This window comes from Prinia subflava, chromosome 6 (genome assembly GCF_021018805.1).
Source record: "Prinia subflava isolate CZ2003 ecotype Zambia chromosome 6, Cam_Psub_1.2, whole genome shotgun sequence".
Classification (NCBI taxonomy): Eukaryota; Metazoa; Chordata; class Aves; order Passeriformes; family Cisticolidae; genus Prinia; species Prinia subflava.
Window position 1 is genome coordinate 22,622,906 of NC_086252.1, and position 16,636 is coordinate 22,639,541.

Sequence of the window (16,636 nt, forward strand, 5' to 3'; positions counted from 1 at the left end):
GGCGGCCTGGGCTGGGCTGCGGCAATAGATTGTCTCGGGACAGCCCGCTGCGCCGCCGGCTGCGGCCAGGCCTCCGGCGGGGGGGAAGCCGGGAGGGCGGCCCGGAGAAGGCGCAGGGCTCGTACGAGGAGCTCCTCGCCTCTGCCCCCTGCGGGGAGCGCACTGACGGGCTCCTGCCAGCCCGGGCGCCAAGGGCGAGCTCTGAAATCTACCACTGATGCCCAGCAGCCTGCCAGGTCCCGCGGGTGCCGCCAGCCCCGCTGCGCGGTCCCGCTGGAACTCTCTCTGGGTTACCACCTATGCCGGGTGCGGTGCCGCCTGCTGCGGAGGGGCCGGGTAGCGCTGGGCTTGCCATGCGGCCAGTGAGAAGGAGGGATCGCGGCAGGCAGGCAGGCGGAGGGAAGGAAGGAAGGAGGCCGGGCTGATTAGCATGCAGCAGCGCTCGCAAGCCCGGCTCCATTGTTTTAACACCTCCCCTCTCCTCCGCGCCAATCTGTCACCGTTCAGCAGGCGAACGCTGCTGCCTCGAATGCTGCTCTTCTCAAATGAGACGGATAATTAGCTGCCCCGCACGAATGGCGCACTCTTCTCACCCCTGATTGCTATCACCTTCTTGCTCCTGGCAGTTTTGACACCTCGTAATCAGCCTGCTGCTTTTTCTCTTTTCTTTCCCTATTTCTGATTTTTTCTCCCCCTTCCTTTTTTTTTTTTTTTTCTTTTTCCTTTTTTTTTTTTTTTTTTTTTTTTTTAATGCAATCCCAGTTGCCATTTGGATTGAGACTCCTCTGTTGAGTTAACCTTGTATGATTGCGGGGGAAAGGGGAATGTACGGTAGGGAGGGGAAGAAATCGCCTCCTCTGAGTCTCATCTGCTGAGTGAACCATGGGTGGGGGTAGAAGCGTCTCGGTTTGATCCTCCAGTGCTTTTGTTCGTAAGGGGGAACAGCCTCTCCCGAGCATCCTCTGAATTATCTCGGATGGGGAAGGATCGTGTGTTGAGCGACTCCTCCGCTCAGTTAATGGAGAAAAGACTGCATTTCTATTATCTGGTTACATACAGCCATAGTGGGAAGGGGTTTTAAAAGCAAGTTCATAAGGCCAGGGAGCTCCCTTTTCCTCCCGGGTAGGCAGGGGAAGGAAGCTAACTTCCTCAGCCTTTAGAGCGAATTCACGGTTTCATGGGAGTCGGAAGAGAGATCTGATTGGAGTGCGAGATGGGAGAGGGAACTTCTTTCCTTCTGATTCTAGAGAAATAAGAAATCTCAGTTAATGCTCTGGTGATTTCTGCGAGATTTTAACAAACAGAGCACTCGTGGAATCTGTCATAGGAGCGTTTTCCTCTCCTCTAACAAGCAGTGACAGTCTAATTACTGGAGCCACGAGCAGCTGTCGAGCTAGCCGGAGAGACAGAGGATCTACATGTGTTCTACCCGGCCGCCGGCACCGAGCCCTCGCAGCAGGCTGAGGCAGCCGTACCGCCGCAGTGTCCCTCAGAGAGCTCCCGACAGGAATTTCGCTCAGAGAGCTCCCGAGAGGAAACGGGAGCAGTTTGTTTCCTTGCGAGCGCTTCTGCGAGCGCGGGGGGTTCACGCTCGCACCGTCAGCGCGGGGCGGGGTGACAGTGAACTCGTGCGGGAGCCCTGGAGCTGCTCCAGCCCCGGGGCTGCCCCGGCCAGGGCTCCGCTGGCCCTGCCCGAGGTGGAATTCGGTAGGACACCTTGGCATGAGTTTGCTGCTCTTCCTGTCCCCTCAAGTTCCTTCCACCATATTTATTACTTTTAATGACATTCTGCTTCCCATTTGGATTCAACCTCCTCTGCCGGGTTGAGCTCGTGTGGAAGAGGGAGGGAAGGGGAGGAATACTGAGCCTCCTCTGATGAGTGTAATAAAGCAGATGTCCCTGCTGGCAGCAGCAGCCGCCTCCAGGAAAGCTGGATAAGGGGGGCCCATTCAGGGACCGCACTCGAGTCGCTCACAACTGCTTAGCGTGAGATTTATTTATTTATTTATTTCTTATTTCTTTAAAAACTAAACACCGCGAGTGCTCCTCGCAGTGGTCTGATCGGCGAGCCTATCTGTATGCCCTCAGGCAGCAACAGTTTTGCGAACGCAGGATTAAACATCTTCCTAAAGCGCCGCACCAAGCAGGAGCCCTCGCGGCGGGAGATGGATGGGTTCTGCGGCTCGACGAGACTTTGGTCAGCCGTGTTCCCCCCACCTCCTGCCGCCCTCCCCGCTGTGCCCCGGCTGCGGAGGACACCAGGCTGCCCCAGGAACACAGAGCCTTGTCCCCGCGGGGACTCGGGCTCGGCGCAGGGCTCCCGGGGAAAACGCATCCACGCGTGGGGGCGGGGGGAGAAACAGATGACTTTATTTTCTTCAAAGGTGATTCGCAGTTTGTGCATCTCTTAATAACGCCAGCTCCTGAGCTCGAATTTCACGGCTGAGAGGACGAGACGGTGCTGCGTGTCGGGCTGGCTGGAGATGTGCGAATCCCCGTCCCTCCTGCCAAGGCTGGAACTTGTGCCTCTCCCGGGCACCACCCCCAGCCGCGCTCTCCGGGAAGCGCTTCACACCCCGAACATCGCCCGGCAGCGCTGCGGGCCGCAGGGTTCGAGCTCCGAGGAGTAACAAACTCTTCCTCCAGGTCATGGAGCAGACGTGCGCTGTACACCGCTCTTTATTACAGTACACTCTGTTGACAGCCCGTCACAAACATGACATGTTTAAAATAGGGAAAATAATTGCAGAAAAATCCATTTCTAAAAATTTCGCAGGTGTTAGTTCTTCCAGAAATTTGTCACCTGCAAACAAATCTTTAAAAAGAAAAAAGGTTGTGCTTTGCTGCTATGAAAATATTAATGCTAATTATCCGTATCAGGGCCAAACTCTATATTCAGTTCAAATGCAAAAAGCAAGCATGCTTTATCATTAATTTAAAATACCCGGCAACATCCCTAATTTTAAATTTGATATCAGTTAATCCAGAAAATGTGCAAACTTTATCAGACTTCAATGTTTCAACTAAACACAGATTTTTAATTGCATTGAGAAAGCCACTAAGCATATTCAGGTTAAAAATAAAGTCACTGAGATTTGGGTGATTAGGTTTTCCCCTTTCCTTTCTAGTCTGTACCAGACTTGGGCAATCCATCATAGCAGACCAAAAGAGAAGGCAAATAATCTTTGGTATTACTAGTTTTGGGGAAAGTTTAACATTTTCTATCCTTCATATTAATATAACCTGTTCCCTGAAAGCACTTTTAGTAATTATTTATGCTATAAAGGTACATGAACAAGGTAATTTTTTTTAATAACATGTAACAGATGTTCATAAAATCATTACTGTTCTATTTTGGCAAAAGGGTCATTTCTGTGTTACTTTTGATTACTCACTTTAGTAAAAAATTCATCTGGGAAAGTCAACCATTAATTTGTGTTACTAGTGAACAAGCCTATCCTAATTCTGGCACACCTGGATTCAGCTATTATGATAATTTTACAACAATCTGAATCAAGAAGTTCAGTATTGTAAGTTAAATTTGGAAATTATATAATATAAACGAAAAATGAGGGCCTACTTCTCTTCCTATTTACTTCAGGAAGAACATAATCGCATCACTGGACATTGTAAAAAAAATCCTAGCATTACACCAATTTTTGCAAGAGTAAGGCATTAATCTTGCAAAGTCCACATTCATAAATATAGTCACAACTTCAGGCCTATTCAGGCAAAGATTAATTGGGAAAAAAAAAGTGTTTGACATCACTCTCAAAGTTAATAGTGAAGCATAATAAGCAATAATATGAATTACAGTACTTAGTGACTTTGTTTCATTTTGCCTTGTCAAAAGACAACTAAAAATGTGCTTATCTGACAAACAATTTCAGTCATGCGTTCTTGTTACAAGAAGTCTTAATTCTTAAACTCTTACCATAACTATTGAATAAAAAAAAATGTATAAATGTATGCAAAAACAGTGAACCATTGAATTCTCATACATTAAGACTGTACTTTAAAGTGGGAATTGAGATGCCGAAGAAAATCTTCCTTAGATGTTAGAGATGGTGGGAAAACTTCTCGACAGAATTCACATATTCCACACTGATTCAGTTCAGAGTCTGCATATGCTTGTGCCAGCAAATCATTGTCTTGAGGCTGCCAAATGGGCTAAAAGAAACAGAAAATTATTATTGCTGAGGTTTACAATGTGGTTTACATTATGCTGTAGTTTATATTTATATTAAAAAAAATACCTGCCTCTTTAAATTAGGATTCCTTTACACTTGCCTGGCTAGAGACATTAACTAGAGAGTTCTCATTTGAGAAAAGCAAGAAAGGACTTTGTTTTTTTAAGGTTTTATAAACACACTATCCTTCCAAATATTTCAAAATACCTTGGTATCTATTAATGATAATTATTTCTATAAGCAGAAACCTGTGGTATCAGTCTGCTGCATACTAAAGCTTTTCTTTAACTTGGCATTTCAGTATTTTACTGTAGAAGTCATAGTACACAATAGCCACTTAGCAGAAATGAGGAAATACATTTTTACCCTACAATAAAATGTCTCCTGTACAGAGTTAATATGATTCATATTTTATTTCCATTCTTATTGACATACAACTACTTTTCAGTTTACTTCCAAAATGACTACATCCATGTCATGGCTTAAGGTACTTACTTGCTCTGGCTGCCTTTTAGTATAAATGTGTCATAAATAATCTTGTTTGGGATTCCTCCTGCCATGACAGCATCAAACTCACCGGTACCCTCTGAATATCTACCTGTGCATTCAGGCAATTCTATAAACTACGTTGGATTTGGTTCAGCAGCTGCACTGCTCTTGGTCCCTGAGCTAGTTCGTTTCCAGCCAGCAACACTGTTTATTCAATATTGGAATTCAAGGCACTTAAGCTCAGAGTCTAAGTGTACACTAGTTAGAATCGTACCAAATGGGAATCAAAAAGTCTTCTACCAGTTTTCAAAGTAAAGTTAAAACTTAAGCTTCATAACTTTAGTATTAGCAACACAAGATCAAATAGTTATGTTTTGTGGCCAGGACAATCAGGTTTTGAGTAAATTGAAAACCAAATGCATCCTGTTGTGACTACAAAGTAGAAAGAATGGCAGCAAGCTGATATGAGCTCTGTGTGGGGATTGAATTTAGAAGAGACTGTGCCCTACAGGGGTTTTTTTGGCTCAGTTTTTTCCTCTTGCTTCACTCACACATGGGAAGGCAAGGAAGAAAACTTTACAAAGTTGTTTCTTTAGAAGTTTTAAATTTCTTGCTACCGATACCCATGATTCTTAATTTTCAGCTCTTTAAATTTCATCCTGCCAAATAGTTACAATCTATTGTTTATTTCTCCCACAGCAACCCACTGTACAACTCATCTGGCTTTCTCAGCGGTTAAACCTTCTTTTTAAATCACCCTGAACTTCCTGGGAGTCAATTTCCTGCCCATTCTGTATTTAAACAGTGTTTAGCTTATCACATAGCAATAGCAGATTTACTGTCTTTCATTATGGTCAGCAATCCATATAATTAAATTGACTAATTAGTAATTAAGTGCAATCACACCACTTTTTTCAGCTCAAAGAGTCTACTTATTGTATGTTGCTGGTGTAAATTGCATATTAAATCTATCTAGACACCAACACACTTAAAGAAGTTAACAGACTTAAACACACTACATAAATGTGTTTAGAATTATTTGTTTCTGATATGATGTAAAGCCCCGTTTGAAAAAAAAGATAAAATAGTATTGTAAAAACTATTTGTCATCTTGGAAACATAACAAGGGGAGGTACCCATCCAGCAACCCACACACACAGGCACTTGACTTCCATTTCTTGAGTGCTAAGCTTGTACTTAATATCCTTGTCAGAACAGGGATCTATTTAAGCAGACATTCAATTTCAAAAACATTAATATTGAAATTAATTGACTACTGATTTGCTTTTAAAATCATGAACATACTTAGAAGTATTTTGGTGGAAATAACTCCCTGAAATACCAAATAATGCAAATACCAATAAACATGTGCATCTATATGAAAGTCTCAGCTAAATGTAGTCTGTAAAATCCTAGGTTCACTAATATCCATGTTTATTTTAATCTACTGCTCTTTTCAGTCACGTTTTTTTTTAAAGTTACATTCTAAGAAAACAGTACTGAGTTTTTAGATTTAGTATCCACATAGAAGGAAAGAGCTAAATTTATTACACCAACTGAGAGCAGTTCCAAGAACTTGCTGTTGCCAAATCTATTGCATTTATGGGGTTTTCCATTTTATAAGTTAACATATGTAGTAAATACTTGAAAGTTTTATCTACACTAAGAAAAAAAGAGGTATGTAATTCTCTCCTTTTTGGCTTTTCCTTCATTTTTGGAGGGGAAGATGGAAGCTGTAAGCAGAATAACCACCCCCTAGAAAGGTGGTAAAAATACTAAGAACAAGTTTATGCATAAATTTTGCTAAGGTTAACACAGTGAAAAGGGCATGCATACAAATAACTTTAAAAAAATACTATTTTCATCTGCATATGTATTATCTGTAACCAAATCTTTAGCACAATTTACCGTCAGGAAAAACCTCTAGAGCTGAGTCCAATTAATTGGGAAAAACACTTAAAAACCTATTCTGAAATCAGCTGAATAAAAGTGATGGATATTTAAATATACTGATATACACAGATGTATATTTAATGGATTCTAAAGTAATACTTGTTTCAAATAAACTTCTGGACAAGAAATAACATTTTAATCAATGCAGCACTATTGTAGATATGACTTTCAAATACTAACCATTTAGCTGTCTTGTTCTCTGAGTGCCAGCATTAGTACATTTTTCTCCACAAAACAGATCATTCACATTTTAAATGCTGGCTCCAAATTCATTTCCTTATTTTGCAGAAATACCAATGGTCAAAGGTGTCCTGCTATCCAACCACTGTTCTGTACTTTTTAAGCTGCATACTCCCCTATCAATTTATAATCACATAGCAGCTGTTTCCCTTGCTGTAATGTACAATGCAGGGTGCCATCTATTGAAAAATGAATACACAGACTAACTAGTAAAAGAACAGGCTGGAGAGGGAATACAGAAAAGGAGGATAGTAACAAGCAATGGAGTGAATTCTTCGCAGTTCCACAGGAATTCTACTAGCAGTAAAATAAATGTGTTAATTTGTTTAACTTAGTCACAACTTTAACTAAGGACCCAATGAAAAATACAATAAAAACTGTAGTTAATAAGTTAGTAAAGAATTGAGATCTCCTACATTACAAATAGATATTTAAAATAACTTTTGAAAAAATCAAGCTTATACTAACAATCTTTCAATGCTTTAAAGTTTTCACTCAAAAGTGGATTGCAATAAAAAATTAAACAAGACTGGGTAAATTTTAGGAGAAGAAAACATCAAGGCTATCATGTCCTACAACAGTTTTCAAATGTTGGGTTTGCAGGTCATGCAGTGACCACATGGAGAGGTAAAGCTCTTCTGCTGCATCTATCTGGTCTTTGGGAAAGAACATAAAACTTCATCCATGTAAATAGTAAAAATAGGAGAATTCTACCCTCAGAGAATTCCTAATTATCGCTATTTGCTTATTCTTGAAAATCCATCCTTTCACAAGGCACCAGAAAAGCCACACAAATAAATAAACAAACAAACAAACACCAAATCAGTCTATAAAGCTCCACAATTTTGCCAGCTTTCAGCTGAGACAGGACATTACACAAAAGAAGCAAAGTATTCAGGGACATGAGTGTCAGAACACGCCAATATGTTTTGCTGCATTACAGCTTCTGGGCCTTTTTTTCAGAAACTCCCATGGACTTCAAGCTATAACTGAAATTTAAGCCCAAATTACATATGTAAACCTAAAAGAAAGTGTTTTTAGCAAACCTTCCTTCATTCGAAAATATAATTATGTTTTTTTCCTACAATGACAAAAATTTAAGTTTCTTAGAGCAGAGGAAAAGGGTGTTGTTGATACCTCAGATTGAGACAAAAAGTAGGTATTTTTTCATAGTGAAAGTATTTATCTGTTTAGCTTTTTAATTGGTTCATTTTTCCTATTCTCTGCTGTACATGAAAAACAATTAAAACAAATGTGTGCCCTATACAACTGAGATCAAGGGTAGACAGAAAGCAATCTAGGGGGCAATTTAGGATTAATGACAGCTTTGAAATAGATATAGAAGCAATTAATATCTAGATGAACTGAAATTTGTAAAAGCATCCAGTGCTTATGTCTGCTTATATTCCTGACATTTCACTGGAGAAGCATCTTGAACATATTCTGCAGTATTAGGAAGAAGAAGAAATGACAGAAGATATTGTCTTTAAAAAAGACTGATGAGGTTTCTTAGAGAATACATTAATCCAGTCTCAAAGATTGCTGCAAAATGCGTGTCTGAATCATTACCATTTTTTGAAATGTGGAATATTTATAGAAAGATACCTGATGAGGACCTCTGACGGTTGTTCCAGCAGCTTCTAAAGAAAAAAGTACTTCAGGTACACCCTGGTTTGAGTGCTTAGGTACAAATGTGAAACCACTGTCTGTTGTTTTTAAACATGGTTTGTCACAGATATTTTCTGTGGGCATCTTTGCATGATCTGAGGGGTTTGTTTTGTCAACAGTAGTTAAGCTTTGTAAAGCTGAGGTCATGAGATCAATGCCATGAGCTTCAAATGAGTTAGGTTCCAGTTTACTGAGGTTAACAGCATGGTCTCTGTGCTCCAGGTTAAAATGATGATCTTGAAGCATGTTTTCAGATATACCAGTGCAAGGAACTGTTGGTTTTTCCTGAGTGCTCTGCAAGAAAGCAGAGTCATTGTCTGTAGGTGGAAACTTGACATTAAATTTAGAAAGTGATTCTACAGAGTTGTTGTCCTCATCTTGGCCCACTCCTCTTGGTGTGATAGATGTGATGCATGATGCACCTCTATTTATATCTTTTATAACCCGAGGCTTAAAAAGCTCTTCTGCTTGTTCATCAGTTTTATCAGTGCACTGTATCGGCATGGAAAACTGTATTTCTGTGAAGAAAGAATGAAGAAAATATTAAATAGTCCATTGAAATATAGTTATTAAAAATGTGATGTTGGGGTATTTTATCATCTTGCTTCCTTGCTTTTTTAACTGTTTATTTTCTCTTTAAAATCAGATTGAGGTGTAGTTTTCTTTCACAAGAATTCTGACACAAAAACTATCAGAACAGAAATAAAAGGAAATACTCCGTTCTAGTAATTATATTTCTCTTTGATTTATGGCTATAAACATTTTCATTTTATTGAAAATTATGTTGTCCCGTACTCTTAACACATACTTGCAAATTTGCTGAAGTGTTCTGGCAGAAATAGAAGCTGGAATCCAAACCATTTCACACAGTGCCAAGAACATGCTAGGCACCATGAGCACGATTTTAGAAGGTATTCAGGTACCCATCTCCCACTGGTTTCCAAATTAGCTAAATATTTAAACTGGATAACTATTCAGAAATGGGACCATGCTTTCCCTTTGTTTCGAGAATTGACCCTTCATTTTTGGCACTATATTAATAAAAATAGTAATGGTTACTCCTAATCAGGTGAGAGAATAATTTCAGTAAAAACTGATTGTACAGCAGCCTTCTGACAGTGGAACACAGAAGTAACAAATCAAACATTAAATCTATATAGCTTTCATCATGTATACCTTTACAAACAGTTACTTTAGCACTTCTTTTATCTATATGGCTTACATCACGTATGGCTTTTCATACAGTTGAGTTAGGCACTTTGTTGCAAAATTAAAACCATTCTTGTAAAGTTAGTTGCCAAACACACTTCTTCCAAAATTCCCACCCCCAAATAATGAAGTTATTAGCATACAGTCAGACTATCACAATGCAGTTCAGACAGAGCAATTTGAAGCAACGGGGATACATGTCAGCACTTCATGTAGCAAAACTTCAGTAATGGATGACCTAAATTAAAATCAAGTGCTGAAATCAGCATCTTTTGCTTCAACTGTGTGCATTTGGCAGGTGTTTATTGAAATCACTTAAGAGTCTGATCTTACTATGAAAAAAAGTAAGTAAAGAATATCCATAGTAGCTTACATTGTATTAAAGGTAAGCATTAGCAGAACTGGACATTCAGGATCTCTCGCAGTTTCAACAAAAATCAAGCCTTCCCTTTGTTTTCAGGAAGTGTTGGATTAAGTTCTTGTCCCATATAAGAAAACAGTATTTAGAAGTCTGCACAAGGAAGTCTAGAAAATAAGTCCTCTGAGTCTCCTCAGTCCTGCAGTTTTCCTCTAACAGATATGGGGCTAGAGACATTCATAGCAGACATCTTTTGAACTGACAGCTAAATTAAAAGCAAGCAAGTGCTGTCATTCACACAGTATGATGGGATATCACATGTAGTAAGTGCCTGCCTCTCACTCCAAGGGACAAAACAATTACAAGAGCCATTGATGTGATGACTGTCTTTTCTAGCATGTGATTTGGAGCATTCGTCATAGAATGCCAAAACTGGCGGTGCGTTTTCTTGGTGAAATACTGAGCACCATGTGAACAGACTTGAAAAAGGCAGATGGTAAACAGTGGAAGTACTTCTATGTATGTGTAATTTGCAGTATTTTCAAATATAAAGCAAAGCTTTCAAACAGTTGAATCACAATAAGAGCTTAAGTATGATATTACCAGTTTCAGGTTCTGGCTTTATCTTAAATATACTCAGTTGGTCTGTTTGTTCTCTGGCTAGCATACGTATTCGATGACACTCTTCTTTCATGTCCTGGAAAATGGTCTCCAGATTCTCTCTGCAAGATCAAAATTGTAAATTAAAGAGTCAACCAATTCAGCTTGTTGTGACCTTTAATCTAGTCATACCCCTAAACCAGAGAAAAACAAGATATAAGCGACTTTTCTTGGATATCTTGTTCCTCAACATATGTATACATATTTTTGTTCTCCTCAGTAAAAGCAAGCAGAAAAAAGAAAAGGAAATGTTGTCAAAGAGTTTGTTTAGTCATATCATACACATATATATTTGAACATAGGAACTGACCCTGCAAGGACCACCCCCAAAAATCCAGCCTTCCAGTTCTTTCAGTCTTTCAGGTATTTTGTGGAAGAGTTTATCTTTCCCAAGGGTACTGTTTCTACCTCAATTCTAGGGAAAATTAGATGCTTCTACTGTGAACATTAATTGTTGTCTGTTGTTGCCAGTGCACTTCAGACTACAGAAGAAGGAACACACAAGCATTTGTTACAGCTCTTTCCTTCTCTGTCTACCTTGCCTTTTGGGGAGGAGTTGGTGAACTGCTTCCCTCTGGTTTCATACAATATCATATGACTTGTCTTTTTATTCTGAGGGATTTATTGTATTATACCTTTTCCAGAGTATCATATGGAAATTTGATATTTAGTTATCTGCACTGAGGATGGTAAAAATAGTTCATGTTGGTGTGAGTTTATTTGCCCAAAGGCACTGTTATTTAGTTACTCATGCATCCATAAAATTCCACTGTGAAATTTTGATAAACTTGTAGAGTAATTTATATTTTTACGCACAATATAATGGAATTTATAAAATGAACTTCAAATATGAAAAAGTGAAGTTAGATTTGTGTTCTTTTTTGCATCTTTACATCAAAAGATCTCAAAAGGGATTTTTCTTTAATCCAGTGAATTGTTTCCCTTTTCTATTGCTTATTCATATAGCAATCAGACTGTGTTCCTACTTCTGTCATGTTTCTCTTTTTGACGACACAAATGTCTATTTGTATCTCATTTAAAAAAAAGATCTACTTGAAATTGCTACTGTTCACATATTCTGATGATTTCCAGACGTTTTGATGAATAAGAAATAAAAAAAATGAAGTTTCTAATCAGAACATTAAAATATAGGTATTTTAGAAGCAGTCTTAATTTGCTAGACATTGTGATACTATAATCTTACTAGTGTAAGATTACCAGTAATCTTACCAGTCACATACCTCTTTCCAAGAAAACAGTAAGGTAAGGAAGCTATTTGAGAGCAGGGAGACAGAAGATACGTAAAGGTTTTTCATTTTTTAGATATAATTCTAAAAGACAAACAAGTCTTTCTAACATTAAAGTCTTATTTCCTCTCTTTCTTATCATAAAAGAGTAGTGAGCCAGACTAAAGATCCATGTGGTTCACCTAGCCTATGTATAGGAGTGGTCAAAAGCAGATGCCTAGGCAAGAGAATAAGAAGACAGCAAGAATTTGATACTTTCCCTTAATACTCCCCCTAACCTTAGAGAATCTTCTATTTGACCCCAGCAAAGTTGTTAAAAGTGGCATTACTGCCTATTCTATGAAAAATTCAAACCTAAGATTTTGGTCAATATTTTTCCAAAATCACTGGCAGAAGAGGAAATCTACTGCCTTTGAGCCCTTGATCATAGCAGGGACTTGCTGGCTTCAGCTTACAGATAAACTTGGTTTCAAACAATCTCACTTAGGATGGATCGGGCCAAGAATGTTTCTCCATGCTGCCTATCAGACCTTTTCCTGGCAGCACAGCAGGCTCCTGTGCTGTGCTGCCATCAGTTAATCCATAGTGGCTATACATTTCTGTCCAGCAGAGCCAATGCAAGGCAGCTAATGCTTATCCAAACCCCAGCATTAACATCCACTGCTGTTTCCCAGAGTTTAACCTCCTGCTGAACCAACTGGCTGCCTCTCTCCCTTGCAGCCTAGCCCCCCATACAGCCCCAGCTATGATTCCACATGGTTGTTGGCTTTATTATCTTCCTGCATTAGCTCTTTGACCTTTGAAGCTCCCCCCTCCCAACTTGCTGCCCAGCCAGTTCTTCAGGTATGGTGTAGAAAAGAGGGCAATAGCTGGCCTTACTTAATTGCAGAAAAGCCAAAAGCAAATTTGAAAATGCTGCAGAAGTATTTACCTTTCAGGTGAAATACCAGAGATCCCTAGAGATAATTCAGGCTTATCTGGAACAACTTTCTTACTTTTCCCCTGGAAGTAAAATATGAAAATATTGAGCACGTTAGCATATTAATTTTGTGCTTCACCTTGACAGGAATAAAAATGTCACGGGGTCCTTCACCTAGTCCTGTTGAAAGTTTTGTCAAAAGCTTTGTCAAAGCATTGTCAAAATGACAAAAGCAGTTTGTATGAAATTCCTAGTTCCTTTTAGGTTAACTTATTAACTCAGTGTGGCATTTCTCTGCTCAAACTCCCTTGAAAGGGAACTAGTTCTAAGAATACTGCTTGACTGTAATTCATTTTCAGTCATATATAAGGTAAGATTCTGTCTTTTGTATAATCTTGTTACCCAGCTATTTTACCTCTTAAAAATCAATTTATTCACTGGAAATTTCAATGAACACGTAGGAAGCAAATATGTCAGGAGTTCTAGCAGTTTTTTAAATAAGTTATTAACTTTGACTACCACCGTGTGGTTCACTCCAGTATTACATGGTTTTACATCTGCCAGGCATTGAGGGAAGTTTTCATAATAACCAGTCACTAAGCTGCAGTTGCACTAGAGCTACATTACCAGATGGCCTGGGTAGTTCATATGTGCTCCAAGCCAGACACGAACTTGAGCATGCCTGCCAAACAGCTGACTTTGAAGATGTGTAGGCTCAGAAATCTGCATAAGCTGATACTTTGCCTATAACCACAGATGTGTCTTACCTGTAAGGCTGAAGCATGGCTGCAGCTCCTGCAGATGCATTTGAGCTGCCCTACACCCAGCAACACAGGCTGCAAGTCCTTGCCACAGTAAGCTAAGCAATGCTTAGGAAGTCTGATAGCAACAAGGTCCGTGTTGCTGTGCTCCTCTGCTTACCTGTGTTCACTTTAAATTAGGTAGCTAATACATGGTTAGATTCATAGCAGTGACTGCACTCTAGCTATCCCACAAGGACAGAATAGCACCCTGGATGCTGTTCTGTAACAAAAATAGTATGGCATAAAAATGAAAAAATCAACTCAGTTTGGGTGAAAACTTCCAACTGAAAATTATAAACCAGAAATGCTAATCTGGAGTTTTCACAAATATGAAAATTTTCAATACATACCATAAAATAATTAACCAACCGACTAACCAATATGTATTTAATGGTGTTCCCTATGTGCTTTGTATAATTTGATAATTTTCTAGTACTTATATAATGATGAAATTTAAAATAGATTTCTTAGAATAATTAGTATGAATTCCAAATATTTCATGTTTGAAAGAAGTAGTAATTTACAAACGTTGTCTTTTTTACTTTTTCTCTACTTGGTTTCTTATCTTACCTCCCTTTTATACGCTGGCATCTGTATACCCTTTTGTGCTTCATTTAATTCTTGCAATCTGCTTTCCAGATTTCTTATTTTATCATCTTGATTGGAAATAATAGATAAAAGCTTCTTTTCCTTTTGATTGCTTTTGTCCTCAAGTTGCTTCAATTTCATGCTCTCACTGTCTAACTGTTCCTAAAAAATAATTTTAGAAACACCAATACAATTAATAAATTTGAGGCTTGCGGATATCACTATTCAGCAGTCTATAATAAGCTAAATGTAGGTTTTGCATAATAAGTAAGGATCAGTCTTGTATATTACATTAATAATTTTCAATTGATAGTAAAGAACTTCTACCACTACACATAGCTGTAACTCATCATAGGTGATTACTCAAAACAACTGTATCTTCTGAATTTCTGAAAGTTATCTTAGTGTTTATACAAAATAAGGACATTTCTTGGTTCACTTACTGTATCATTTACATTAACATTTTATGTATAATATTTTGCACATATGATATATAAAATAGTATTAAATTAATTTCAATCTTACACCATTTTGAATACGGTGATAATTCTGCAAACTGAGCAAACCCAAGAACATAATCACACAATCCTAGAATATCTCCAGTTGGAAGGGACTCATACAGGTCAAGTCCAACTCCCTGCTCTTGGCAGAACTACCTAAACCTAAACCACAGAACTAAGAGCATTGTCCAGACACTCTGGGAATTCTGAGAGGCTTGGTGCCATGACAGCTTCCCTGGAGCGCCTGTTCCAGTGACCCACACCCTCTCAGGGAAGGACCCTTTCCTAATGTCCAGCCTGAACTTCCCTGCTGTGATTTCATTCCACTGTCTCCTGTCACTGCTCACCAGAGAGGAGAGCAGCTCCTCCCATCCACTGCCGCCCTTGAGGGAGCTGTCAACTGCGATGAGCTCACCCCTGCGCCTCCTCTTTTCCAGGCTCAACAAACAAGTGACCTCAGCTGCTCCTCCTAATTCGCGCCCCCAAAACTTTTCACCATCTTGGTCACCGTCCCTGGACATGCTGTAATGGTGTGATGTCCTTTTTGTGGCTCCCAAAACTGCACACAGTGCTCGAGGTGGGGCTACACCACTGCAGAGCGGGACATCGCCCGGCTGGCGATGCTGTGCCTGATGTCCCCAGGACACAGCTGGCCCTTCTGGCTGCCAAGGCACACTGTTAACTCCTATCAACTTGCCATCAGCCCAAACTGCAGACATCTTTCTGCAGGGCTGCTCTCCAGCCTCTCATCCTCCAATCTCTATGTATAACCAGGATTGTATTGCAAATAGTTCAGTCCTATAAAGAGCTGTGGAACAAAAAAGCCCTGGCTGCTAGATGATCCATCTAGTAATTCATGGAACTTTTAACTATGTGGGATTTTTGTGGAATAAAGAAGAAAATAACAAACAATTTTTAATATTTTTAAAACACAGTAGTTGCAAAAATTTTCAAGAATCAACCTACAGTTAAAAACTGCTGCTATGAAAACCTTATAGTTGTTAGTTTATGAAATCTAGAGAACTGTATCAAGTGTCACAAAAACTGTCCCCAAGCCCCATGATTGTCTCTGCAAGAGAAGTAAGCCCAAAGGGTTAACTTTTAAAGAAGAATGTAAGTGAAATGCAGTTAACTAGTCTGTAGACAGGTAGGGTAAGATGAAGAGGAAAGAAGCAACTAAGTGCTTTTCCAAGACCTTTTGTTTTATTTTCAAATGGAACTTACATAGGCTGAGATTGTGCATTTGGAGATTAGGTAGGTAGGGGCTACCCTACTAGACAAAGACAGCCATGCAGGGATAGGTCCAGAGCTGCTTTACCAAGACACCAGCTGGCTAAGCATGTGTGTACATGCAGCTGACACAACTGTTTAGCCTCAAAAGTTATACAAGCTGGATAAAAAAGAAGAACCTGCAGAAAAAATAGCTTTGAAGCCATTGGTTTATAGTCTCAATTGCAAGTTTGAATAGCAAATCTACAGTAAGAGCTTCAATGTAACTCCAGACTTGTGTGGTATTTTAAGTATCCAGATTAAGCCTCTTCTGCTCAGCGATTTCAAAACATTGTCTAAAAATGGCATGTTTTAATCCCAGCAAAACTCCTTAATCCTATCTCTTCTATGCTTTGCATTTCTGACAGGTCAAATTCAATTTCCCATTTAAATAAGGTAAGGGGATACAGTTTTTTCTGTGTTTTCCTTCATCATTATTTGATGGAATTCCAAACACCTAGGAAAAAGCTTTCATCAAAGATAACACTTGCCCTTGAGGAACAATTGTATCTTAAGGACAGTAAAATGTCCTCACTGAGCCTG

The 16,636-nt window shown here is 39.4% G+C and overlaps 1 protein-coding gene across 5 annotated transcripts in view; it reads right to left on the reverse strand.

Annotated features, from left to right (window-relative positions):
- Positions 1 to 2,661: 2,661 nt before the first annotated feature.
- The window catches only part of TANK (TRAF family member associated NFKB activator), a 28,058-nt gene continuing 14,083 nt past the window's right edge, over positions 2,662 to 16,636 (reverse strand). For 4 of the 5 annotated variants that reach the window (XM_063400656.1, XM_063400655.1, XM_063400658.1 and 1 more), the window contains 5 exons: positions 14,307 to 14,486; positions 12,946 to 13,016; positions 10,711 to 10,829; positions 8,478 to 9,058; positions 2,662 to 4,170 (listed from right to left, as the gene is read on the reverse strand). In XM_063400656.1, the coding sequence (XP_063256726.1) occupies positions 4,003 to 4,170; positions 8,478 to 9,058; positions 10,711 to 10,829; positions 12,946 to 13,016; positions 14,307 to 14,486 (1,119 nt within the window). In that variant the 3' untranslated portion in view covers positions 2,662 to 4,002. The remainder of the gene's footprint in view (positions 4,171 to 8,477; positions 9,059 to 10,710; positions 10,830 to 12,945; positions 13,017 to 14,306; positions 14,487 to 16,636) is intronic. The other variant, XM_063400660.1, reaches the window with a different exon arrangement.